The sequence below is a fragment of the Melopsittacus undulatus genome, chromosome 7 (assembly GCF_012275295.1).
Source record: "Melopsittacus undulatus isolate bMelUnd1 chromosome 7, bMelUnd1.mat.Z, whole genome shotgun sequence".
NCBI lineage: Eukaryota > Metazoa > Chordata > Aves > Psittaciformes > Psittaculidae > Melopsittacus > Melopsittacus undulatus.
The window spans coordinates 7,851,314-7,870,952 of NC_047533.1; the positions used below are offsets into that span (position 1 = coordinate 7,851,314).

At 42.7% G+C, this 19,639-nt stretch overlaps 1 protein-coding gene across 1 annotated transcript; it reads right to left on the minus strand.

Annotated features, from left to right (window-relative positions):
- Positions 1-7,382: 7,382 nt before the first annotated feature.
- Positions 7,383-16,334, minus strand: SLBP (stem-loop histone mRNA binding protein). Its single transcript, XM_034064801.1, has 8 exons — positions 16,172-16,334; positions 15,672-15,800; positions 13,056-13,160; positions 12,467-12,526; positions 11,796-11,927; positions 11,057-11,206; positions 9,958-10,039; positions 7,383-8,339 (listed from the first exon to the last, which is right to left on the minus strand). Exons 1-8 carry the CDS (start codon positions 16,213-16,215, stop codon positions 8,223-8,225), a joined length of 819 nt encoding a protein of 272 aa, XP_033920692.1. The 5' UTR covers positions 16,216-16,334; the 3' UTR covers positions 7,383-8,222.
- Positions 16,335-19,639: the final 3,305 nt, after the last annotated feature.

Here is a 19,639-nt window from a genome sequence, read left to right on the forward strand (position 1 = left end):
AATCACTCTTGTAGAAAGAATACAATAGTCGAGCCTTTCCTGATAGGGCTAAACCATTCAGAACCACAGCAAAGAAGCAAAGAGAGCACAAAAACATGTCCTCAACTGCTGGCACTTCTAACAGGCAGTGGTGTGACAATGCCTGGTGTGATTACAGGGAGAAACTTAAATGCCCTCTCTCCCAAACCATTCATCCTCCTCTTCCTGGCCTGGCACCTGATCCCGGGCTAAGCTCCCCACTTGATATTGGCATCATGGCCATTGGGTTTGTGACAAGGAACTTGTGCCACACTCAGAGCCGCATCTAAGAGCATCTCGAAATGGGGAGGCACGGGGAGGGAAGTGTTACCGAGGAGCTTCGGGGCTTTCTCCAATAGACCTAGTTCATTTTCTCTGAAGCTTCTGTGCTTTCTCTTTCCTCCCCTTTCACCCCACTCCTCTCAATGGTCTGGTGCCCTCGGAGAGTCCAGGAGCAGACACCAGCTGGCCTCAGCAAAGGCCACATCCCCCACTGCCTGTGTTGTTCTCCCCAGCTCGGCTATAGGCATCCCTTAATTGCATGCATGTCTTTCAGGCTATTCTCCATGCATGAGCTGTCACAGCAAAACCTTGCTGGAAACACTGGAATTTCACATTTTCCATGGAGATTTTCCATAGCAAATGGGCAGTTTTACATTTTTCCATGAAATTCCTAATGACTACCAAAAAAATATAATACCAGTGCAGTGTTTGGAAGCACTTGCTCAGCTTGCCTTCAGGCCCCATTTGGGTGCTAAATGCATGTGTGTGAATTTACTTAGCATATCATTTGAGGGATAGGATTGGGATATTTTTTGTTGTTGTTGGAGATGACAGGAGAGAAGTATGCATTCATCCATCCATTCATGAACCCAACTCATGGCACCGCACACTGGGGAAGGGATCTTTCGCATCATTTTTAAGACACAGAGAGAGTGCAAAGCCCTGTCAAGTGACAATATCCATCCAAGCTGTCATTGCCAATCACTTGAATGGACTGCAGCAGAGAGTATTTTCCACAATGAGATACCAATGGGGGTGACCATTAGGTCAGGAATCTTATTTTCTCAGCTCACCAACCCCTGCAAATAAATTCTCACCAAAAGGAGAGAAAAGCCTCATTGATTTGACAAGCGATCAGACACCGCAGTTGTCATTTTCCCAGCAGTTGCTAGCATGGGGTTTTTTTGCCTGGTGTGCAAGATATGAATTTCCCAACTTACCCTATCAAGCTCTTAAAGGCATCCTCCCTTTTCCATCTGCATCCTTCTGAAAAATAGAGCTCACAGCAATAGGATCCTGAAAGCCAAGCACCGTCCTCAGCTTGAATATATTGATTTACACCAAAGTTCATGCAGGGGGTCTACGTTGTCATTCATAGTCAGATGCACTTATTCAACCTGCAAGAATGTGGAGTTTTCCCCCATCAATACCCATTTTAATTTGTAAACCACATCTTTACCAAGTTTATCACTTTTTCATTATGAATGCATCAAAACCAAACTGAGAGGCTGTGAAAGCAAGAAAAATTGCATCTTTGATGCAAGAAGTCACATTTTCAGGTCTCTGTATTCTTAGACACATACCCTGAGTTTTCATAACCTTCCAAAATAATGGAATAAAATAGAATTCTTGTGCTGGATTCCAGCAAAGGGCCTAAATTCTACTTTCGGTTCTAGCAAAAACGGGTTGGTGGTGAAAGACAAAGTAATTTACTTCATGCTACCCAAATCCACTTAATCTCTAAGAATTACAGCCTGAAAATTCATGTTCCATTTACTTAGGAGTTGTTTTTGGAGGGAATATTTTAGCATAATCCAAAATTATTTACTGATTAAAAATACAGAATTCGGGATATTTTTACATTTGGGAATGTTTTCTGAGCACAAGGAGAGTCTGGTCCCCACCTCAAGATGTTATGAGCCTGAATGGGTGGGAGCTCTTGGTCTAACTGCCCTTAGCATGGGGATGAATCTGAGTTTCCCAGAGCAACATCTTCACTTTCTGCATTAAAACAAAAGATTTGGTACATAGAAATTGTTCCCATCACACGAACCTTGTCCCTGCCCAGTTCTGGACACTCTGAAGAGCTCACTGCCTGCTGGAATAGAACAACTTCAGCCAACCCAGATAATGATTTGCAAAAGCTTCAATTCCATGCAGCCACCCTTTATGTAGTTCCCAATATTAAAACTGCATTAAGTCTCACCTTATCTATGGAATGATTATTATTCAGAGAAATACCGTAATACTGGAAGCACTTATGTCAACATTTTCAGTAGCTCTTTTAAAATATTATATATAAAGGTACTTTCATCCCAATAATTAATGTTTTTCTCTTTGCTACTGGGACACAAAAGTGACCAAGACAAGATGCTGCTTTACACATATTGTAAAGAATGGTCAGAATGCCATTGTAAACAGATTAAGAATGAGGGAAAGCCTCACCTCTGTGCATTACCCTTCATGCTGTACTTGGTCTAATTTAGTTTGTCAATAGGAATGAGAGGAAGGAGTTTTATGGTCAAATGTTAAAATTGCATTTGTTAAAATTCTGGTAAACTGACAGTTTTCTCAACTTTGTGTCAAATGCTTTTAAGTATCTTCAGACCCTTCTTTGGTAGTGAGTACTTTATATTTCCTTATTAGTCTTATCTTTGGAGTACATTGTATTCCAGACATTATAGCAGCAAACTGAGGCATGAGTCTGCTTGAGATAAGCCTAGCTGCCTTAAACTTTCTTCTTTGTTCATTCCAGATAAGTGCTCAAGTGCAGGGGAGCATTGGAATGTCATTTTATTCCTTATACATCTATTCATTCTATATTTGCCATGTCCTTGGTTATGATGTTCAGCTACTCAGGCTGGAAGCAGCCTCTAGATCAGATCAACTCTCAATTCCTTATTCTAGCACATTTCCCTCTGTGCACCATATGCCATAGCCTTACCAACACACTCTTTCCAGTTGCTGCTAATTCCCTGCTTTGGTTTCACATCCAACACTCCAACTACAATATGTAATTTCAATTCAGACAGCAATGCTCTTAAAGCACTGATGATTTAATAGCTGTAAGAGACGAACACATTCTAACTACTATCAAAGAACATTAATCCAATGATCAGGAATATTCTGAAACTAGCTAGATATGGATAAAATCCCGAAATTAATTTTCCCTGGGAAATTTCAAAGTTTCAGGCAAAACCCATTAAATTAATTTTCTCTATTCTTTGCAAAAGTAAAATGAAAGTGTCTCCACCAAGCAATTTAAATGAGTATTTTCAGATACTGCCACTGTATAGCACTAAGGATTTTAAATGCAAGCAGGATAGTACTGTCTGTCAGGAGGACTTTTCCCCCCCTTACAAAGTCCATTTTTCCTCTGTCTGCTGTGGAGTCACTATTATCTTCCATTCCCTATAATAATGGGCTTAAGATCAAGTGAAACTGGAAATGGAAAGAACAGTGAAAGATGACAGACTTGAAGGGGGGTTATTGGAACTATGGGTTGCTCCTGAGGTCAGAATCAGTAAGTATAATTAGATTCCTGGCCTTTACAACAAATGTAAGGCAACTCGGAGATGTCTTTTGTGTGCATGTAATTAAACATGCACTTTTACTGCCCTCTGCAGTGCTGCAGTTACTTTGATTCCAGCACATGAAAGCTGATGGGAAGAGCAGGCTCAAATCATCTCTTATATTGCACTCATATTTCTGAAAACAAAGCATTTTTCACAAGGAACGGAATAGCCCCTTTCTAAAGGGACACAAAAGGGAACGTTTGCTTTGGTAATAGTTAGAGCCATTCCAGCACCTCCCAGGAGCTTTCCAACAGAAACTCGAATAGTCAGAAAGCACGCAGACAGCAGAATCCCAGCATAACCCATGAAGCTCCAGCTTTCCACTTAAAACCAACTTATTCTCAAGTGGGTGAATCAGCATGTTGAGAAATAAGTTTGTTCTCATGCTTAGACACAATCCAAGAGAGGTAAGTGGTAAGCTCAAAGAATAAACAGCACTGGTAATCCAGAACTATAGCGGGGCTAGAAGTGACAGATGTTAGTTCTTCATTCCTTGCATGGTTTGTGCTTCAGTCCTACCGAGATGCCACAAAATCAACTACTACTTGTATAGAATAGACTCTACTCAGCAGTCCTTTCTCTCCTACACTACATCCACAGCACACTGTTTTCTTTGCAAATAAGATGGATTTTTGCCACTTCCCAAGTGACTTTAATCTCTTAATTATTTCTACAACGTTTTGCCAAAATTATCCCTGTAAGGAAGTACTCCAAAAGTCATTCTGTAACAGTTAGTAACCAATCTTCTCCTATTTTGAAAGCCACATAGAAGAAAACACAGAAGAGTAAGAACTTAAGTTCAAAATCCTTTCAAAAGGGCTCTTTTAGCCATCCAGTGTTGATAAAGAAAGGCCTGGTCCTCCAGCAGACTTCTCCAGAGACCCACAGAGCAGCACACAGAGCTGCTGTAAGGACACTTTGCCTCTGTACCAGAGGGGTTTATCTGCATTAGGAGCACAACAAAGCCCAGAAAGAACTGTAGTAAATACACACATGAATAAAGTGTTGTTTGAGTGGTGTTTTTGACTTTCAAATGGATTCATGGAGTGAAGATGGTTTCAGTTTGGATTCCTTAAGGCATATTATCAAATCTTCAAAACATCTGTCCTGCTCCTGAATTTTGAAAAAGCTTCCCAGGTATTTAACAAAAAGGCATTTATGTTCCCTTAAAGCTTTATGTGGCAACAGCTAAGTGATGGAGGAAGAACTAGTTAATACCAAAGTGAAGGAGAAGTTGAGGCATCTCAGCTCCTGAGCATCCTGCTTGCCATCTGATCAGCACACGTACACCAGCTACCCAGTCAAAACAGATGGAGCTTTAAATTAGCCACGGCTAAGGCTGCTGTCAGTTGGGCAGGCATGGCATGAAGGATGCTGAAAGAGGACAAGACTTGGCAGGAAGAGAGTAAGAGAAACATAAAACAGAAGGCACAAATCTATAAAAAGCCATGTTGACAGGGTTCTGCTGCCCACCTAACAACCTGCTCACTCTTATTTTTAATGGAATTTAACCTAATAAGTTTAAAGTTTGACAGCAGCACTTGCCAGTTCTCCACGTGAACCAAATGCCATTGTATACAACTACGCACAACTGAACATATGGATGTTGTTTTTCCATAAGAGCAGTTATCTGTCACCACACATTAACCTGATTAAATGTTATCACACATTTAACCACAAGAGGGCTTTATTCTATTGCAAAAGAAAGTTGTTTCTCCATTCAGTGTTCAGCACGTTTGAAAAAGCATCCAAACTCACGAGTGCTCTTTATAAATGCAATCCATAAAAACTAAGTTCTACAAGTAGCTGAAGCAAAGGGGAATAATTTGCAGGATTAAACACATGGATGCCCAACTGCTTCAGGGTAAACCCAACTACCTGAACCTGTTTCACAACAGCTACTGAACACTGCTCCAGCTGCATTTCTGGGCTATGTTTTGCCAACACATTGAAAGTTCCTGGGTAAGCTTCCTCGCTGAACAGCACCTAGGGTTTGCTCCTAATGAAGCCAGCAGCATTAAGATACCTGTAAGCTAGCTGCAGCACAGTAGAGGGAAAGAAAATGAGGGGTAAATTAGATAAATTTGCATTTAAAAAGGCACAGTAACATAGAAGGTTACACTGTGAAGCCAAAATGACACAACATAGCTCTGAAAGGTGAAAAGCTGGAACACAGATAGAGCTGAGTGGCCTCCTCTAGACTCACTCCAGCAGGTCCACGTTCTCCTGTGGTGAGAGCCCCAGAGCTTCTTTTGCAGGTCACATTCACTATGAAGCCCAGGACAGGATTGGTTTCTGATACTCAGGTGCAGTTTAACACACCACCAACTCCTCTCCCCAATTAGGAATGTAATCTAATGGCTTCTCTTCTAGCACAGGGACTCCCGTACTGCCTCATTCTAGTTTTCCACATACAGGATTAAAGTTATTGATTTATTCTGGGATTTTTTAAGGTGGTGTTTTATGGCCTGTGTCATTCAGGAGAGCAGGTCACATATACCTGTTAGTAACTGAGGACTTAAGTGCATTTAAGTTATCCTGAACAGCCTGAGTGTACCCCTGAGAAGCTCTGCTCTTTAACCTGTGCAAACTTTAGGTGCAGCCTGGGGTTAAGAAGAGCATGAACAGAAACCTGGTTACCTGATTCACTGCATCACTATTCCAGTGTAACACCACAAACTAGGCAGCCTGAGTATTCCTACTCACTGCAGCAAGTGTATAAGCAGCACAAGCACTTGGTGTCTCCTGATAACCTGAAGCCTGTGACACCTCTAAGTGTCAGGTACTAACCTGCACCTCAAAGTTATGAAGACAGAATTAAGTTGACACAAAATACTAGTTTCAGGTATGCAATGTGTAGTTTTCTATATGAATCTTATATTTCTCAGTGCACACTGGGTGGAAGCGCATCATTTAACATCAATACTTTATTCTAGACCAATGTTGAGCTGCATGAATTATTTGTAGCTTAAGACACAGTTTGGCTCTTGGCTTCACGTTACTCATTACTACTTTTTAAAACATTCAGAAATAACACACATATCCTCAAAAACCACTTGTATTAAAGTAGTTTAGTACTATCAATAACTAACAGTCAAGCAGCACAGACAGAGCTTGTGTTCAGCTTTGAGTGGCTGACTCAAATGCACTATGTTAAACACTAACACCAAGTAGTCATGGTTTGAAATAAGAGTTCCCAGGTAGTTCTGTATACAACTGTCTGTCATGGCTATCATCCTGGTTAAAAACCAAGACATTTGGAAGTTACTGTGCTATTTGGGAACAACCAAGCACACTGGCCAGAAAGTGTGGCATGAAGAAAACAAGAAAGAGGGCCTACTCCAGCTAGCAAGCAAGACAAGCTATCACTTCGCTGCCTCCTCTGGAAACAGATGCTAAGAAGGCTGTCCACTCAACACCAGAGGTTAGCTCCAACCTTCTCCCAGTGCCACTGCTTCCTCTTGGAAGTTTCCCCATCAGATCAAGGTACCAGATTTTGAGTGCCTAACAGATAGCTAATAGTATTGCTTACAGCTAGGAAACTCACTTGAGTTGAAAAGTTTGTGTCTCCACGGAGCCTGACAAGTGTTCTAACACCATAAATTCCATTTTAGAGATAAAACCATGTGAGGTGGCTTTAACAAAAGGTCCTGTATAGTGAACAGGACTGAAGCGCTCACACGCACGCATCCTAGCCTCATATCAGTACCAGATCCATGACTTTCAGCATTTCCCTGCATTTTGTTATCCACAGAACATCACTAGTAGGAAATGAAGAGTCATGAGTAAATTCAGTTCCATTTATTTTCCAGCAACATCCCATACAAAAGTGATAGAAACATTCACTGCTTTCAGCAGAAAATCTGTACAGTGTGATCATTTACAACAGGTTTACATTTAAAATCAGAAAATAAAGAGAATCAAGCACTTCCCCCAGGCAGTGTTTCCTTGCCTGTATTAATAAATGACTCCTGACTATTTACAAGTTTCAAATTCAGGCTACTGCTTCTTAAAGCATTATCACACAGGCTTTAACACACTGACATCCAATTTCTTGAGAGTATTTAGTTTTCAATTGGTTTTTAAGCATTTTTGCAAATAAAGAATCTTTTTTGTTGTTGTTAAAGTCAAGGCAGTTTATCTTCCAGTATATAACTGCAGGAGATGAGTTTAGGGGTACTAATCTACAGTATGGTTCAAGTACCACTTGTATTACCTGAAGTCAGATCGTTGTAGAAGAGCTAGATGGAAAAGCAAGGCAGCATACAGATGCTCAGAAATACCTCCCTACTTTGCTCTTGATCAGGTAATGGACACAACTGGGGGGAATCAGTAAGATCTTGCTGAACTATTTAGAATTACTTGAGGGAAGCACTGCCTTTGGCTAGTTTTCTACTGACAGGTTTGATAAAAAGAAATCTGACATACATAAATAGAACATTAAAAAAACCCACACAGATAACTGTATTTTCACATAAGCTTGGCCCAGAATATATCGACCAACCACAACTTCAGAGAACAATCTTTAACTCTGCTTGAACATTCTTATTATCAACAGCTTCTGAACAAAGCTAACCTCTCAAATGTCAAAGAAACTTCCTCTAAAACGCTTTTTGTATGGACTGTTTAACTCACAGTATCGAAATCTTTAAGTGGTTCACTCAAACACGCTTCCAAGTCAAATTCACCTTCGGCTTGATAGTCAACATGTCTGACTTTGGTGGGAGTGCCAGAACAGGTATCCTGGAATATAAAGTTAGTTAATAATAACTAGCAGTTGAATACCAGTTTAGTTATTCAACAATTTGTTTCACTTCTGTAATTCATTTAGACCACCCTGTAACAGGCTAACAAACACTTTAAAGGCCATGCAAATCCCCAAGGCTCATCTTAAGATTAAAGAGATTTAAATGAAGGCTTCTGCCCATTCAACCACATTCTAAGATTCCTTGCATGTTTTAAGGATCTATATATGCTTACATTAAAACATTATACAGATTCAAAGAAATGAGTCCAATAAGAACATTACTAGATCTTTACTGAAGGTTGCTGCTCAGCTGTACTAAATGCTTGTTATAAAAGGAACCTACTTCAAAAAGCCTGAACATGCCAAGAAAATGACATCCTACTTGAACAGACATTGCAACCTAAAGTAGTATTTCCACTGTACATAACATTCATAACTGACATGCTTTCAACAGTTAAATGTTGCTTTTGCAGTGTATGAAAAATGGGAGATTTGTCATTTGAGATGGTCACTTCAGCTCGAACTCTCTAAACTCAGACTACACAGACAGTGGCTACAGCAAGGAAGATGTCTGAATCATATCACAGCATCACAGACTGTTTTGGGTTGGAAGGGACCTCAAAACTCATCCAGCTCCAACCCCCTGCAACAGGCAGGGACACCTTCCATTAGAGCAGGTTGCTCCAAGCTCCATCCAGCCTGGCCTTGAACACTGCCAGGGATGGGGCAGCCACAGCTTCTCTGGGTGGACCTGTGCCAGTGCCTCAGCACCCTCAAGGGAGGAAGAATTTCTTCCTTATATCTAATCTAAATTTACCCTCTTGTGGAGAGTATTGCTAAAGACTGGCTACATGAATGAGGACATAAGAGAAAGCGACATGTTACAGCTGATTCAGCTCTCGGACGGAAAAATACAAGGGAACAAAGTACATGAAGCCTGACATGAGCCGAGGATGAAGAAAACTGTGGGTAAAGAAGCAAAAGTAGCAGTGCAAGCAAGATGAAAGGAAACTGGGATGTGTTAAGACACAATAAGGAACTGTTAGCAAGTTTTGGAGACCAGGTTCTCATCGCTTAATGTAACTAATTGTATCTTAGTTGCTGCATGCTGCCGGGTACATGTATCCACTAATACAGCAAGCTATTGATTATGTATCCAATCTTAATACAGCCATTTATTGTGTATGTATCAAAGTATAATATACTAAGCTATTGTAAGCAGACACAGGCACTCTTAACCAAAGAATGATTGTTACTATGCCAAAGAATGATGTAAGGCAGTAGAAAAAAGGTATATAAACACTGTGAACCCTGGCAATAAACGAGGCTTGTTGATCATCATCGGATGAGCTTGTCTCCCATCGTTTTTCCACACCCTCTTTCAGTTTAGAGCCATTTTTCCTTGTCCTGTCACTACATGCCCTTGTCAAAAGTCCCTCTTCAACTCCCTTGTAGGGCCCCTTAGGTACCAGGCTTCTTTAGGGTCTGATCTCTCAGCTTTATAAACAGTCCTTAAACACAGCATATTATGGAATTTCTCATGTATTCAGGCTACTCCCTGATAGAATTCTAAGTACCAGACCAAATACTGATGCAAGTGACAGCTATGCTTACATCATTATCTTGACAGCTCCTTTGAGATTCAGAATTGCTTCCAACAGATTCTGTCTCCATCTCACCAAGGTCAACAGGACTACTGCAAAATAATTAAAAATAATACAGCTTAAAACAAATTCATTTTTTTTAGTAGTAACTTGCACTTTGTAAGTGCAGTTCTAAAAAGGATGGAATCATGGCCAAACAAGAGCAGAGACCCCTACAGAGATTACAGGGACAGTGGTGGCAAACTGCAGAGGCCAAACAGAATAACAGGTCAACTCAATGCAGCCCAAGTGACTAAGGACTAAATTAAAGTCTTGAGATCAGCATCAGTGTTACAGAAAAACAGTAGTTTATTACCATAAAAATGTTGCCTGAGGAATTAGTTAGGTCTGTGTCCCCTTCATTCTGTCCCAAATAGTTGTATTTTGGATGTTACCTGACCAGCTACGTTGCTTCCTATAAAGTAACTAGGTGTATTATTGTACATATTCTAGACTAGAATACTACAGAAGCTTGGACTGTGAACACTTTGTGGCCATGCTTTTAGTTTAGTGGTACCTTAAGATGAATTTACAAGTACTTCTTCCCTCTTCTCTGTTCAAGAAACAAGAATTTATACCACTGTTCCTGAACTAGCAAGTGAGGAGGCTTGGAGGCAGGTTCTCATACACTGCACTGGTCCAAGCTCAATATTAATGAGATCTGTCAGTCTGTAAGAGCTCTCCAGCACTGCTTCTACCACAGATTAATCTGCTGACTGCTCCGAGTCAGCTTGCCCTGATGGTGTGGCATTTCCTTTTATACACCACCACAGGAAGAGCTCAAATTTCACCCAGCGGGCATACATGAAAGAAGTGAGGGATATATATGAACATCTTTGCAAGGACTCTAGGTAAGTCTAGTCCCACCAGGTAGGTCCAGAGAGCTATTAGATATTTTGTCTGAGAAGGAACTGAATAGCACTAAATGGGGACGAGTAACTAATGAAAGCATTCAGCAATCACTGGTTTGTCTCAAAAAGGGCTATGCTGGGTATAATGTGTGTGTGGTTGAAAACATGAGATTTTATATATTAATCTCTATAAAGGTATCCTGACTATTGTGTACATACATGTCTTGCAGATCACATCCCTCTTCAGTAGGTGGATCCCAGGAATGCAGCGCAACTTTCCATAGCTTAATTTGCTGGTCCCATGACCTACGGCTGTACTTCTTAAACTTATTTGGAGTTCTGGGATGGACTCCTGGTATACGATGGCATCTATTCGGATTAGACATGAGAAATTCATTAGTGTTTTGCACACTCCTCTATAACATGTAGCTTTATGCATTAAGGCTGAAGCCTGCTCCACAAACTCATTACAATGCAGAGAATTCCAACATGATTAATGAGAAAAGATTAGGCAATTTCAGCACTGAAATCATCAGCTCCATACAAACTTCTTAGTTTTTCTATCTTGAAGTCAAACAGAAAAGCCATAGGCCTGAAAACCTCATTCCGAAACTAAGAGCAACCACAGCCCATTTTGTCTTTTAGCTTACTAACAAGAAAGCTGACTGCAAAAAGCAGTTTCATTTCCTCTAACTGATGAGCACAACAAAAGAACTTTCACTTCCATTTCTGCAGCACAAGAAAGTTTGAGGGGACATTCCTCATATACTGAGCAGTAAAAATATCTGCATCCCATCTGACTATTAGTGCAACTTAATGGTTAGTAGAAAGGTTAATTTGTAGATGCCTTCTATTTCAATGTGGCTCAGATACCAAATTCAGTCCATTAATATGCTTACAAAGAACACGTATGACTTACAGTTGAATGCTTAGTTTTCCAGCAACTCCAGCAGCTTACCTAGGAACTTCTTTAATGTATCTATCATACGCAATTGTGTTTTTTCCGTAGTTTATCTGTTTTTGTCTTCTCATCAAAACCACTTCATCTGTTTCAAGTTCTACTGTCACAGTGGACTCCTTTGAATCAGAACTAAAGAAAAAACAATGTTGATTTGGGACTAGTAGAAACAAGCAGCACTCAAACCAACCCACATGTAGAAGATTATACAGAAACATGTTAAAGCTTCTCAAATGAGTACTTGAGATGTTACTGAACTATGATATTAGAGCAGCCTGAAGACAGAATCATAGAATGGTTTGGGTTGGAAAGGACCTGAAGATCATTCAGTTCCAACCCTCCTGCCATGGGCAGGGACACCTCACCCCAGACCATGTAAGCCCAAGGCTGTGTTCAACCTGGCCCTGAACACTGCCAGGGATGAAGCATTTACCATTGCTTTGGGCACCTTGTGCCAGCGCCTCACCACCCTCACAGGGAAGAACATCTTCCTTATATCTAAACTTGAACTTCCCCTGTTTAAGTTTAAACCCATTACTCCTTGTCCTATTGCTACAGTCCCTGATGAAGAGTCCATTTCAAACTCAGCATTTTTAGAAGCAACATGTTACACATGAAAGTTCAGGCCTATTGTCAGGATTCCCCTCAGCTAAGCTAGAGATTTAACCTACCTTCCTGAGGAGGACTTCCTTTCTCTTGCAAATTCATTTATCAGGAGTTTTCTTCTGTATCTATAAGAGTTCAAAGCAGTATTAAGAACATACATACACAAAGAGAACATGTAAAGCTGCATTGTCACAGCTCACAGGTCATTTTACTTCTCAGCTAAGCAGCAGTCTTGAAGTCAACCCAGACACTGAACATCTTTCTACTGTGGAATGGATGTTTCAGTTTTTCCTAAAGTAAGAATTCTGTGGACTTCCTTTTTCTAAGTCTTTTCACTAAAATTGTTTTACAGCATTGACATAAACCCCCTCCAGTAATTACTGAAAGGACATCCAAAGTAGTCCAATCTAAGAGATGCAGGAAAATATCTCCAAAAGGGAGATATTTAAGTGTTACACACCAACCCTACACAGAGCTGCTCTGTAATTCCTGCAGGATTTAACCCAAAGCTGACCGCAAAGCCACAGGTGAGAATCTGAGGTTGGTCTGATTTTATTACAATAGACAAGTTAAAAATCAAAGCCAATACAGATTCTACAAGACAACTGTCATTCCCCTTCCTTTCCTCACTTCATCTTAAGCATCCATGGGTACCTTGCGATTTCTTTATTAACATTGGTCCTCATTTCATCTTCCTCCACTGCAGTTCCCCAATCTGAACACCGGGAAAGGGATCCAGGGCCTTCTGGTGTCGTAAAACTAGAAAGAGGAGGAAAAAAGGAGAAAGTTTCTACATTAAAATTCTGTTTTATTGTATTGTGTTTCCCAGCCTAGCATCTCCCTCATTCACGGCTTGATCGTTATTTAAAGTATTCATTTACAGGACTCACAATGGCTGTGAAAATCTTGTATTGTTCTATTAAAACGTCCTCACTTCAAATTAAGCAGTTTTATAGGAGACAAAAGTTAGAATACAATTAAATCAAACAACTAATTAAAATTACATGATAGCAGCAGTTTTTCCACTTGAAAGTACATAACTATGTAACAGAGAATGCAAAGGCACAAAAAAGAGCAATTTTTAGCTAGTAAAGTGAGATTTGCTACAACTTTGCAAATCAGTATTTAACAACTTCATTGTAGCCCACTGGCATGACAAGCAGATTCAGGCTGTTGCAGGGGAGTAAGTTTATATCCCTTCCCAGCCATCAACAGTTGCCTAAATTCAGATTATTTCATGTGTTTTCCAGTTTCTGTCCTTCTGATGACCACTTCTCCTAAAATACAAACCCAAAACCAGTAGATCTGGAAAGGCTTTGCAGGCTTACCAGGATTCTGTGCTAAGATGTCCCTTGAAGTAAGGGATTTAAATGAATTTGTGCTAAAACCAGTTCCAACACCCTGCTTCCAGCTCAGAAATCAGCTTACCCTACTTACAAGTTTATATTAAATTCAAACTAGAAGTTCTTTTTAGATGAAACCCAATTACCAACTCAGAAAAAATAAAAGCTCAGAGCAAATCACAGAATGGTTTAGGTTGGAAAGGACCTGAAGATCATCCAGTTCCAACCCCCTGCCATGGGCAGGGACACCTTCCACTAGAGCAGCTTGCTCCAAGCCCTGTCCAACCTGGCCTTAATCACTGCCAGGGATGGGGCATTTACCACTTCTGTTCCAGGTCCCTCTGCAAGCATCTGGTCAGCCTCCAAGGATGTTTAGCATTTCCTGATATTGAAGTCTAACTGCAGAAAACACAGGCCACATTCCATTATTGTTCTCACATGGTAATGGGATAACCCATCAGTGATGAGTCAGTTCCACCACCTCAGCTTTTTCCTTAACACTGTAACACACCTTTCTATACTTGTTTGACTCTTCATTAGGGATTATAGTGATGGGACATGGGGTAACAGGTTAAAACTTGAACAAGGGAAGTTTAGATTGGACATAAGGAAGAAATTCTTTACTGTAAGGGTGGTCCCTGCCCGTGGCAGGAGGGTTGAACTAGATGATCTTAAGGTCTTTTCCAACCTGAACTATGCTATGATTCTGTACCTGTGCTGTGTATGCACAGAATTAGGGAGCACATGAGAGTCTACAGGTTGCTCTCTTGACTAAATTTGCTCTGGTGCCAGACATACTGACCTCAGCATTCTTTCTCAAGACTCTCAGCCCCATGTGCCATTTAATGCTTGGTGAGAAGCTCTGGTGCTGTGCTGGGACTGCGAAGGGTTCTCAAACCCTGCCAATCGGCCAGAAAAGCAAGGCTATAAGCACCACCAATCTGCTGTATGATCCAGCCTCCAAACATGACCCTCTTTTTGCTTTAAAAACCTTATTTTGACAATGTTGAATTGCCATAAGCAATGAGGAGCTTCAGCACAGGAAAAGAATGACTTCAATCAGAGGTGAATCCAAACTAAACCAGTTCAATACTGGGAGACACTCAAAACCATTGCTTATTGAGGTTGAATCCAGTGAAGTAGCCTATGAAGTTTCTTCCTTGTATTCCTATTCAAATACACTTCCTGGAATTAGTTTCATTTACGCTGGATATCAGAATTTGAGCCCTTGGCCAATGTCTTCCCTGGTTATTATAAGCACAGAAAAAAATGGTAGTTGTAGCTCACCAACATCTTTAGATTACATGTGTGGATTCAATCAACTGGGTGGCAGCCACAGCTCCCATCCACTAATAAAAGGGACTAAGAGGACTGTGACAGGAATAGCTCAGATGTAGACAGTGATACAAAGTAGGATCCTTTCCCTAAACTGAAGCTTATCTGTGCTGGAAAACAAGGAAGCAAGGAGCAGCACTATGAGCAGAGTGAGTGACCTTGGAGGCAGAGCACACCACACATGGGCTTCAGACACTTTAAACACAACTATCCAAGGCAGTCTGTGCCCCATTCGGAAACACGAAGAGATGACTTTTAATACTTGAATCTTTAATTTGCTATCTCCTTTGATTTTGCCACAACAGTCTTCATCCACAAACACACATAATAGGCTCCTGCAGTCACTGCTTCGTGATAAATGGCTACAAGCAAGCATGAAATAGGTCAGGAAACAACAAAGAATGTAATTCAGGACCCAAGAGTGAAAAACGTTTAAGTAGCTCCAAGAGAAGAACATTGTACTGGATTCTTTTCCCTCCTTGAAGACCAGCTATTTACGGTCGGCAAGTGATTTATAGACAGGCAGGGCCTGCAAGCCCGAGTACAACGGCCAGCTCAAACAAAGGAGCAGAGGGTGGCTCCTGTGCCCTACCTGTCCAGCCTGCTGTCAGAACCGCCGCACTTGCTTTCATCGAAGACAGATTCGGGTTCGTGCTGCTTTCTCCGCTTCCCATCGGCGCCACGTTTCCTTCCCTGGGACCAGCGAGGCGGGGGCTGCGGGCTGGAAGCGGACAAGCCAAGAGGTGAGCACACCAGGTTGCTTTATCACCCTCCGTGAAGCACCACCGCGGGCAGACAGCGCAGTTTACCTGCCTTTACTCCCACAAACACCAGCGGCCCGCAGCGGTCCCTCACGGAAGGAGCCCCCGCTGTTAACGCCACGCTCCATTACACACAAGAGGACATCACCCCGCTCTCCTCCAGCCCTGCGGCCCTCAGGCGGGCCCGCACCTCCCCAAGGGGCACAACATGGCGGACACCGCGCACCGGCCGCGAGGAGGCCACGCAAAGGTGCGCGCGGCCCGCCGCTCCCCTCCCCACACCGCCTGAGGCAGCACCGGTACCGCTGCTGCTGAGGCACCGCGGTCGTACCTGCTCCTGGTGCTGCCGAGCGGGCTCCTGTGGCGGAAGGACATGGCGAGGGGTGTCCCCGGGAGGACAGCGAGAGGGCCGGGCAGAGAGGGCCGGGCAGCGGTGCGTTAACGGCGGAGGGTGCAGTAACGGCGTATGGTCCTTCCCGCTTAGTCCCTTCGCATCTCCCGCCGGCGCTGACTGACGCCGCTCGCCCCGCCTCCCTGAGGGGAGCTTGCGCCGGCCTCTCCATTAGGACAGGTATGCGGGGGGGGGGGGGGGAAGAAGGGGAAAGCGCAGCAGCCAGCTGGAATCCTCTCCCCTCCTACCCCCACCGAGCAGAGCCCAATGGCAGGCATGAAGCGGACACACCGCCAACGGCAGCGCTCCCTCACAGACAGCCCCAAAGACACCATGCTCCCCCCACCCGGGGGTGTAATGGTTTAGCCCGCTCCCTCCCGGCCCCGCCCCTCCAAGGCTGGCCCCGCCCCGGGGCGTGTTGGCGGGAGAATTAAGCGCGGCGGCGCGCGGTTTTGGCGCGCTGTCGGGGGGGGGGGGGGGGGGAGGCGGGGAGGCGGGGGTTTGTTACCGCGCACGCGCAGTGCTTCCGCAGAGGGATCCTGTCCGTGGGGGGGTGTGGTGTCCGCCTAGGTTTTACAGCAGTCATTTGGGAACAGCCTAAACTGTAAACAGTAGAACATACACCTGGACCAGTAGGAGACTTGGGACATGTACAGCTGAGCAGCATGTTCTCCTTCCAGACTCAGGATCACAGAATCGGTTAGGTTGAAAAAGACCTTTAACACCATAGAATCCAGCCATTAACCCAACACTCCATGTCCACCACTAAACTGTGTCCCTGAGTGTCACATTTATGTGTCTTTTAAATACCTCCAGGGACAGTGATGCTTCCCTGGGCAGCCTGTTCCAATGCTTGACAACCATTTCAATAGAGAATTTTTTCCTGCTATCTAGTCTAAATCTTTCCTGGCACAACTTGGTCATTTTCTCTTGTCTTATCACTTGTTACATGGGAGAAAAGACTGACACAGACCTCACAGAAGCCTCTCTTACCTTGTAACTTTATCACTGCCCACCTGAAAAATCCATGAGGGCTGTACCAGGGGTAGGAAACTTTCTCCTCACATCTTTCACCTGGGCCCCAATGAAGGCAGCAGACTTCCCAGGAAGTGGGTTCTGTCTGTTGCATATTGGGCCTTCTGTTCCCTGCAGATGGGACTCTCCTATGACCATGACCCATCTTCTTTTACCCTATGGAAGCAGTTTTGACACAAACCTGGGTGAAGTAAGGCTGATTTTCATTGCTCTGACAGGTGCTATTTGAGCAACACTTGCAAGATTGACAATGAAATGTATTGAATGAATGGCAGAAGTAGCAAACGAAAGTGGTGCTGTGTATTTTCTGAGCAGCTTAAGACAAAAGCAACTACCAAAGCTCACCCCTGAGAAATAACATTTACAGGTGGCACTTGTTTTCATTTGATTTTATGAAGATACCTCATGCATAGCAAGGTTCAAGTGAATGTTGAAAAGGAGAATTTGCATCTCTACTGGTGAAATGGAGCATGGTTTCACAACTGTCCTGTAATCAAGTTACAGAAATGAAAGATGCCTGCTACTTTGGCTTGTGTTTCTGGTCATAATTTACACAGATTTGGAGCTCTTGCTGTCCACAAGCTGCATAGAAGGAAGAGAGGCACCAGGCAGGGTGGGTGGTAGTACAAACCTTTGTGCACTAGGAAGGCCTAGGAATAGCCTATACAATAGGAATTGCCTATACAATAGGAATTGCCTATACAGCATTAATGTAGCTGAAACAAGTGTTGCTTTGGATCTGTATTAAGCAGTCCTCAGAGGAACTAACTGCACACCTGCAACATGCAATACATTTTAGTATTTCTGCCTCTTCTTCACCACATGTTCCCATGAATTCTCTAGACTCAAATCTTGAGTAATTCCAGGAACTTCTTCCCATTTCCTGATTAATATTGAGCATTGAACAAAACAGCCCATAGGAACATCTCAGCTGAAATGTGGCAAATAACTAGTCCTTCTTAATCCCCTTTTCAGTCTGCAGATATAGAAGGGGGCTTTATTCAAAACCATACAACACAATATTGACAGCTCTGTTTAACTTTGGGCCACAAGAACAACAGTAAGAAGGCAGATGAGGGTTCCATATCAGCTCAGTAAAACCTGTTTTCTGCGATCACTGCAGTGTTACACATCTGGTCTTGAAGGCCAAAAGGAAGCACCTGCTGCTCGGTGAGGCTCAGCATCACCCAGATGTGTTCACACAGCTCAGTGCCCATTGTCTTCTTACAAGTGAGAGAAATTCACACTTTGTTCTGAAAAGGCACAAGATAAAGAAGCCGTTATCAGACTGCTCCCTGCCAGCCTGCCTTGGGAAATGTTGAATGGTTTGCAATGGGTTGGCCTTTGAAGGCTCTGAGGTCTCAGCAGATGGTTTGCTGTCTATTGTTTTTCTTTTCATTACTTTTTTCCTCAACTTTTTAATGGTTTTAGACTTTTTCCCCCCACTGAAGTGTTTCACTTCTACAAATTGCATCTGCATTCACATTATGTATGAGCATCTCAAAGACTCCTGGTAAATACATGTTTGGAAATGGTGTTTTCCTGCAGTTTTTGCCCCCGAGACCTCTGTAGTAGGATGTCTCCAAACCCTCTGCCTTTGGGTGGTAACAGTCACTGGCTCTATGCACAGTGAAACACTGAGATCTGGAAATAGCAGTGTAAGGAATTATCTTGGGCATTCCTTTCCCTTTGCCTGTAATTGTACAAACTCTCACATCTTCTGTGTGGCATCTGCATAAACATCCACGCTCCAGCAGGGATGTTTGCTATGCTAGCACCAATCCTTTCCCACACACTGCTATGGAAAACAGAACTGTTTTCCATAGAACAGAACAGCACCAAGGACATGCTGGAAGTACAACATAAGTTCAAAACACATAGAAACTCCCTTTCCTCCAGCCTTGCTTGCAGATAAGCTGACTTAACAGCATGTTTACCTGAACACATCCAAGCAAGCCAGAGAAAGACAACTCCAGCATGGACACCACACAGTACTCAGCATAATGCTACTTACAAGTAAAATTCAGTTCATCCAGAACTATCTGCTGTAAACACATCCTAGGGATTACAGCTGCCTTCCATCCTGCCATCCCTGTCAGCAAAGAAAATCCTTCAAAAGCACTTCACCACAGTGGGAATGTTAAAGGGAGGAGGGAGATATCCTCATCACTGTGACCTCCAAAGAGCAGTTTTAAAACAGAAACAAAGTACACGTAACAAACAGCATTCCAGCATTGCTAGGGAACAACCGTTCCTACAAGTGCAGATAACATATCATCCATGGGGAGATTCTCTCAGCGCAAGCATGCCAACAGAAGATACATGGAAGAAATTTCAAGCTGGCTGATGAAGTTCTGAGTGCATTTCAGCTTA

Bases quoted from the DNA above. Each gene is read 5' to 3' on its own strand.
- SLBP (XM_034064801.1), bottom strand. From the start codon at position 16,215: ATGTCCTTCCGCCACAGGAGCCCGCTCGGCAGCACCAGGAGCAG. The intron at 12,527-13,055 runs GTACCCATGGAT...GAACTCTTATAG, and splicing joins GTTAATAAAGAAATCGCAAG to ATACAGAAGAAAACTCCTGA. The intron at 8,340-9,957 runs GTAAGCATAGCT...TTTATATTCCAG, and splicing joins GGAGCTGTCAAGATAATGAT to GATACCTGTTCTGGCACTCC.